The sequence below is a fragment of the Parasteatoda tepidariorum genome, chromosome 2, assembly GCF_043381705.1.
Source record: "Parasteatoda tepidariorum isolate YZ-2023 chromosome 2, CAS_Ptep_4.0, whole genome shotgun sequence".
In the NCBI taxonomy this organism is placed as follows: Eukaryota; Metazoa; Arthropoda; class Arachnida; order Araneae; family Theridiidae; genus Parasteatoda; species Parasteatoda tepidariorum.
Window position 1 is genome coordinate 62,027,559 of NC_092205.1, and position 8,512 is coordinate 62,036,070.

The window sequence follows — 8,512 nt, forward strand, 5'->3', positions numbered from 1 at the left end:
GCGATTTTGAAAAGCTTTAAAAAAGTGCTATTATGAGTGATTTATATCACCAAACTTTCATGCCTTTCTGGCGAATGCACAGGAAGAAATTTCCTTTGCATAGACAAGCGATTATTAATCACTGGTTAGACCAGATGATGAAGTATCCTCGGCCTATGCGTAAGCCTATACTTTTTATTTTTATTCCAATATTAGCAGTCATGCAATTTATAGAATTTTTGGTTGACAAAACTTAGTAAAGAGATTTTTACTTTTTCAAAGAAAAAGAAATTTCAAATGTTAATAGCAAGACCATAATAAAAATTATCAATTAACTTACGAAATGTTACTGGCATTAAGTGTCATGATATATTGAATTGATATATTTTTCTTTAGCTATAGTAATATTAGAAAGCTATATATATTAGAAAGCACTCTTTTTTTCAGTTACAATTATGTGAGATGATGACGTGATTATATTTTTATCTTATTTTGACGATTTTGAAATTAAAAAAAGTGTGAAGGTTCCATCGTTAAGATGTAATAGTTTTTAAATAGTCCGTTATGCGACAAAATAATTTGTTAAAAATCAGCCTTCCCCTTAAACTGTTTAGCATTTGTGAGAGGCGCAATTAAACGATAACAATTTTTCATAACGCAACCAAATTTCTCCTAAAAGGGCCTTGCTAAAGTCCTTTTTGGCTTCTGTCAAAATAAGTGGGTGATATCAAAGAAGAAATGGAAAGAACTAGAAGAATCAATAGAATAAAGTATTTTTCAAAAAAATTTCATTTAATAGATTTTAAATTTTTTACACAATCTTGTCTACTACTTTTTATGCCAAGCGGCAATTAATCTTATGATTACTTGAAAAAACTGTGCTGCTGCTATTGTTATGTTATATCATTTTGTAGTATTTAAAGTATAGCATTAAAAGTAAAGTATAAAGTATTATAGTTTTTTATAGTATTATAGGCATTTAAACAAGATTAAAAAAAGTTCCATTTTTCAGAATAGACAATTGGTAAAAAAATATTTGTTTCATTTAAACTTGTTTGCATTACAAAACATACAATTATAAATAAACAATCATTAAATTTGAAACAAAATTACAACAAACATGCACGTTGAAGTTATTTTTATAATTTTCATATTTGTAATTAATAACAGTTCCAATTTTTAAGGTGTTGTAAAATTAAAGTAATACAAGTCTTTGAAACATATTTTCAAAATAGCTAATAACTTCTTTTAAAATTTAGATTATATTATATCTTTTTAAAATGTTAAGAGTTGAATTTTTCCTAACTGTGAAATTATATTTAGCTCATGAGGATGATTATGATGATGTCGAAAGTGAGGATGAAACAATCAATGAGTAAGTATATATTTTTCAAGTCGCTAAATATGATATAATCATAAATACGCTGAATTCCCTAAAAAAGAGCACAAATTAAGATTATAAATATATAGGCACGAAATAGGAAAAAGACCAAAACAAACAGCACTGAGAAAAAATTATCGTCAAAACTACCAGAATATGGAGAGATTTATCATATCCGTGGATCTATGGGAACTCAAAAAATCTTGGTAGTTTAAAATAAAGCACTTTGATAAAGATATTTGTAAAATTAACAATAATGTGATAGATGAGGTAACATCTTAGACCATGATTCAAAAATAATTGATCCGGTAAAATTAACTTCTTAATGTTTCATGTTTTACCAAATGTGTGGGAATAAGAACTATATTTTCAAAAACTACATTTTCCGCTCATTCATTACCATGTGAAGAGAAAATGTACCAAATGAATGGTTTCAATACCGTATATATTTTGATTTTTATTACCATTTACCATTTTTTTTACCATTTTTGATTTTTATAATGCTGCTCTTTTTTTATCAGAATTGTCATTACTACACAGTACGGTAAATTTACAAGAATATTTTTCTCTGTGTGTGTTAGCAAACTTTTGGGTTGTACATATGTTTCTATTCATATACATTTTGCTTTGGCATAATAGGGGGAGTTATTGTAATACAATCTATATTTTCAACAAAATATAACAAAACAAAACAAGTAAACAATTAAAGGATGATTTCATTATAAAACTGCTTTTAAATCAGAAATAATTTTACAAAGGAATTTAATTCACAATTATTCATTTTAAATATGCCGAGTATTTGGGAGTTCAATGTAGGTTATTAAAATTCTTGTGGAAGAAATTAAATAAAGAAGTTTAAATGCTCACAAACTAATATTTATATTATTTGAGCTGTAAAAAATTGCTACCGAGAAAAGTGAAGTGAAATAATGATGGAAGAAAGAAAAAGGATTTAAAATAAATTAACTAGAAAACTCCCAAGATTATTCAAGCAATCAAACTGATATCAATGTTTTCAATCTAAATTTACACATAGATAATGATCCGTTGGATCTTGATAGTTATTTTTTATCCAGTTCAAATAGTAATTTGTAACTATACTTTCTAAGAGTCGATGGGAAAATTTTCACATTTATTCACTAATTGACAAGCAATGTAAAACATTACAATATTCTTTTTTAAAAAATGCCAAATCATCTCGCGTTAAAACACATCAAAAATATCAATTTAATTTAAATGTGAAGAACTTAAAAGAACACTGAAAAAAACTTATTTTTAATAATGATTTTCTTAATTGATTGCCAAATATTTTCTTTAAATAAAAAAAAAAACAGGCCTACTTTAAGTTATTTGAAATTATACATACATATAAATTTATTAAGGTTCATTTTATGCTTATTTTAGGATTGTGGAAATTGATATTGGAGGTTCTGAGGAACCGGAAATTGTGGAAAACATATCGGCCCAACCATTAGGTGATGAGGTTGCAAAAAGCATCAGGTATGCTAATTTTTCTTTAAATTGAAATTTCTTCAAATTTTTCAATTAGTGATTTTGGTATGTTGTTCGTTTTCTGCTATTCCAAATGCTTACAATTATGCATAAAACTATTGAAACTCATAGTTACAAACACATAGTTGCAATTTTACAAAAACTCACTCTTTAAATCTATTGAACTGTTCATGATTATAAAGATTACATCCAAATTAGGATCATATAAATATTCACCAAAGGAATTTTTACTTTTATGGTGAAAATTTTAATTTTTTTTATTTTAAGATATCCTTGAAGTATGCAGGTTGTGATTTTACAAATATAGAGCTCTACAAATTTAATTTATGGTACATCTTTTTACTAATTAAAGATATAGAAGAGGCTCCATTATTAGCAGAATATAGAGTATTGCAGGAGATTTACACATATATGTTCTTGAATGTTTATGCATTTATTAAAAGAACTAATTAAATCCTCGAACTAACTTCAAGGTTTCTTTTATTAAATTTCAAAGTTCAGATATAAATAAATATAATATTCATCTGAAAAATTATTTTATTCGCCTTTTAACATTAAATAGTGAACAGGATAAAAGATAAATAAATAAAAAAACCGAAATAGATAAAACTGACAAATTTTTTTGCTTATTAAACTTTATTTTTTAAAAATCATAACCGATAAATTTAAATAATTTTATTATTAAGCAGAATTTTGCAAATGTTTGTGAAATTTTTATCTTAGTTATTTGAATTAATTAAAGCATTACATGCATAATATAACACCTTAAGCATTATTCAACAGTGCATTTTTTAATAATTCGATTGTAAACACTTACACCTTTTGCATGAAAATATTCACCAGTTCTTATAGGTATTATACATTAAAAAGTATGCATCCGTGTGTTATATATCATGCCGAAATAGTAAACCATGACGTATTATTATTTTAGTGCTGAAATTGATGTGAAATATGATGAATTTGGTTATTATGTTGAGGCCGATTGTAAGGATGATTTTGTTTCTCAGACTCAAACGAGTGAGAATGATGGAAAGAAATTTAATTTTGAGTCTGATGTTGAAGAAAGTTATGGTGTTTTAAATCTAGCTTATGAGAATGATGAAAATATTGGGTACGCAAATTTATTTTTAAATTAAGTATACTTAGAATTTCTAAATTTATATCATAATAATACTTGTCTGATACCTATGGACAAAATAACATTGAAAAAGTTAAAATGTTAGTATTGTAAAAATTCATATAAAATACATATCCCTATTTTCTTATCAAGTTAAATATAAAATTATATTCAACCATGTATTATAAATCGTGCTTATACGTGAAAAATGACTTTTTATAATTTTAGTGGTGACCATATTGTGAAATGTGACGAATACGGATTCTTTGTTGAATCTGACAGTATTGGGGATTTTGTTGTTCAAAATCTGATTATGAAAAATTGTGAAAATATGAGGTATGTTAATTTGTATTCAAATTGATTTTTTTAAAATTTAAGTAAAAAAAAATTTTAACCTTGCCTGTCTATGTTTGGGGCAGCAGAAGAATATTTCTAAATTTATTTTTGTTTATTTTTTAAAAACTTAAAATACTTTACAAGATTTAAATCTCAAGAAATATATTATAATTTTCAGAAAAACAAATATTTTAGGAAAAAGTTATTTAATAAATTATCACGTGAGTTTCAATCTACTATATTTGAATAATTATAAATCTAATTGGCTATGATATCATTAAATAATATACTTTCTATTTTATAGGAGAGTTGCTGTGTTATAAATCCCTTCTAGAACATAAAACTTATTTTTGATTCTTATAAGTTATGATTTTTATATTTATATAATTTCGAATTCTGTTCAACAATAAAAAATGTACTTTTCGTCCTGCTCTGTTTTTCGAATTGATAATTAGAAAAAGAAGCTACGATAAATGCCAAAAGAAAATTTATGTACAAAAAATTTGATAAGTAAGGAATTGTATTTCGAAGGTTTTCAAGGACTACATTATTACCAATTTACTCACATGGTGTTCTGTAATGATGGCCCTTAGTATACAATTTTTAAATCCATATTCATAGAGAAGATTGAAAGAGTATACTCATTAAGGATAATGAATTTTAACAACAGAGAAATACAAAAAGCTATTGAAATCCATTTAATTACTAATGAGGAAGGTGTAACATAAAGCATCAAAACATTTTAGATTCCGGGAAGAAAACTAACACTAACACTATTCTTAGTAAAAAATAATGGGCATTTCAAGAGTATTTACATATTTTTGCTTTAGAATTTTTGGCTGAAGTATTTTAACAAATTCAATTTTCAAGTTTTATTGAAACAAAATTCATATATACTTGTGTTAATTACTCACACGCACATTAAAACCTTACCCACATGTATATTAAAACCAAAATATTATTCTATGAAAAAAAAATCATTGTTGAAATTCTGAATACGTTTAAACTCTTTTTTAAAATAACTAAGCACTTTATAATTGAAAAAATAATGAAAATTCATTATAATTCTAAAATTTATGCATTGAAAACTACATAAAAATTCCTTATTTTCGTTAATAATTTTAGAGTGGCATATGATTCTGGAGGCTCTGGTGACCCCGGAATTGTTGAAAATGTTTCTGATGAGAAACATAGAGTTGAGGTTTTTGAAAACCAAAGGTATGTAAATCTGTATTTAATTGAGAGTTATTTTAGTAATCTTTAGTTTTAATGCTTTTTCCAGCTATTTCAAGTACTTTTGATTAATCAGAGAGCTTTCAATATCTACTCTTTTTTTCACTTTTTTGACAACATCATTAAAAAATTGAACAATATATGTCCTGCGGGTGAACTACGAATCATTTATTCATGACCCGTGAATAACACTTGAATGAAAAAGTACCATATTCGACTGTTTTCTACAGCTGTAAAATATAAGTTCCAAAAAAAATATAAAAATAAACATTAAAAAAATAAATGGCTGACTAAAAGGAATTATGATTTTAAAACTCCAACAGCGACATGGTACTTTCTTGAATTCATAGCCAAAGCTAAGAAAAATGTTTATTTTTGCTTAAAATGAGTCAAAAAATATCATTTAATTGTGAAATATATCAATATTTTTAAAAATTATAAATAATTATATCTTATTACATGTAGTTTTCAATTATTTCCCTGTTAATACTCATAACATTCTCGTACATATTTGGAAAGCAAATTTTTGTGTTTGAAATAGATGGTAAAATATTTTTTTAATAAAAAAAATTAGTACTTTCTTGACTTCATAGCCAATATTAAAAATACTATTTCATATCTGCTTTAAATACGCCAAAAAAATAATAACAAATAATTATGAGATTTACAAGTACTTTTAAAAATTAAAAATAAAAATAATTTAAAAACATAAAAACTCATCTTTTTAATAGATGATAGCATAGCAGATTAATAGATGATAAGATATAGCAGCAGCTGTCTTGCCAAAATCATGTAAATTGTTCGAAAAATATTACTGAAACTTTAGTTTAAATGTTTATATATAAATTACAGAACTAAATAATTCCACTTAATGGAATTAAAACCTTTTTTCGTAAAAATAAACGAAAACTGAATAAAATTTGAGCCTAAGTATAAATTTTTTAATAATAATTGATAACCTTTGCAACGGAATTAAATGCAACTATAACAATGAGATTATGAATGCCGCATGCAGCATACGTAAGGAATAACATAATTTAAATTTATTAATTCTCTTACGATGAGAATGTTACAATGAGATTACGATGAATAAAATTGCTATATAAATTTATGTACCTTTTGGCAGGAAAACGTTAAAAAAATAGAAGACAATGAACATTTAAGTTCCATAAGTTGATAGCAAATATTTGGAACAAACAGGAAGTTTTTTTTTAGTTTTTTTAATAGTTTAAATTTATTTAAATTAAGTGTAACATTTATCATGAATTGCGAAACACTCTTTTTCTAAATTAAAGTTTAAAATTAGAACAGGTTTACACGTCCTAATAAAAAATTTATTATTTTTAAAATAAATTGGTATGACTATTCCCTGTATGCGTTTAGAACATTCATATATTTAATTTCCTCTTAATCGAATTCATCGATGAAGAATCTTACTTTAATGCTAGTATACTCAACTATTACATCAAAATAGCAATATATCTAATATTTTTAAATTCACTAGTGTTTTTTTTTAATATTATAATTATAAAGGCTTATTTTAATAGAAAGAAAATTTACGTTGTTCACCTTTGGACCCAAAATTTGCTGATTTAAAAAAAAACATTATTTGTATTCTCATATGATTTAGTTGCTTATCAAAATAACTTGGTACAGATATTACTTCAATTGTAAGAAATTATTTATTTTTACAGAGAGGATATTAAAGAGTGTGAGACCAATTTGTATGATGACGGAGGAGACTGCACTGCAGATAACAAAAGAAAAAAGAAAGGGTTTTGGTCATCTTTGAAAAACTTATTTTGTTCCTGCTGCAGTCGGAAATAGTAGAGGAAGAGAATGAGAAGTGGAATGAGTGAAAAAAGTATTGTGTAAAAAAAAAAAAAAAAAAAAGANAAAAAAAAAAAAAAAAAAAAAAAAAAAAAAAAAAAAAACTGAAGGTATGAAAAGAATGTGATATACTTGAATGATAAACAAAAAAATGTATTGCAGAAAAAAAAAACAGTTCTGTACTTAAAAAGCAATTACGCAAATGAAAGCAATTGCATGATTTAATGGATATGATTTAGCTGAAAGGATGTTAAAGAACAACTTGAATGATGAAGGAAACAACTGTTTTACAGAATGGAAAAAAAAAGAAAAAAACTATTTTGTACTTAAAAACAAAAATAAGCTATTTTTTCAGGCCACAGAGAGCAATAGTTAAATAGATATTTCTGCAAAAAAAATTGTGAGAACTTAAATTATAAGAAAACTGCATAACTGGTATTACAATAAAAAAATTGCTTCATTCTGTAAAAAAAAAAAAAAAAAAAAAAAAAAAAAAAAAAAAAAAAAAAAAAAAAAAAAAAAAANAAATTTTAGCAATAAATAACAATAAACAAAGTAATTTAACAACAAACAGAAAAAAAATTAAAACAATTACTTATGAAGCAAAAAAAAAGACAAGGGGTACGATTATAGATCCACCTCCTCGTGGTGTACCTCGGAAACGTTTCGACGGCTAAGAGATCTATAACTCCAAACTTCATCAGTTTTTTTTCCTCTTCTGAGATTTTTAAATCAGCTTATTTTGTATTGAAATTCAACTGACTTCGCTTGGCTTAAAAGGCTTGATTGACTACAATCGTTAAGGAAACATTAGATTTACATTTTCCCATGACAGGAAGTAAATTTGCAGTTAAAAACTCGTCCCATTTTCTGGTTATGAATTATATTTATTGCCAAAGTTTGGACAAATCACCTGTTTATTTTAACAAATATAAAAAATTATCTCTTATCTCAATTGTACACCTTTAAACAAGTGGACAATATTGATGATACGTAAGACTGTTAAATTTTAGTAAGACTGTTAAATTTTAAATATGATAAGTGGGTCATTTCTTCAGAATCTATTCTTTATACATCCCTCTATCATAAAATCAGCTCTTATCTTCTAATTGATGAAAAATCTT

At 25.1% G+C, this 8,512-nt stretch overlaps 1 protein-coding gene across 1 annotated transcript; it reads left to right on the forward strand.

Annotated features, from left to right (window-relative positions):
* Positions 1 to 1,252: 1,252 nt before the first annotated feature.
* LOC122268903 (uncharacterized) lies at positions 1,253 to 7,417 on the forward strand. The gene is made up of 6 exons (XM_043039797.2): positions 1,253 to 1,354; positions 2,765 to 2,860; positions 3,804 to 3,983; positions 4,218 to 4,325; positions 5,451 to 5,543; positions 7,253 to 7,417. Exons 1-6 carry the CDS (start codon positions 1,260 to 1,262, stop codon positions 7,383 to 7,385), a joined length of 705 nt encoding a protein of 234 aa, XP_042895731.1. The 5' UTR covers positions 1,253 to 1,259; the 3' UTR covers positions 7,386 to 7,417.
* The last annotated feature ends 1,095 nt before the right edge of the window (positions 7,418 to 8,512 follow it).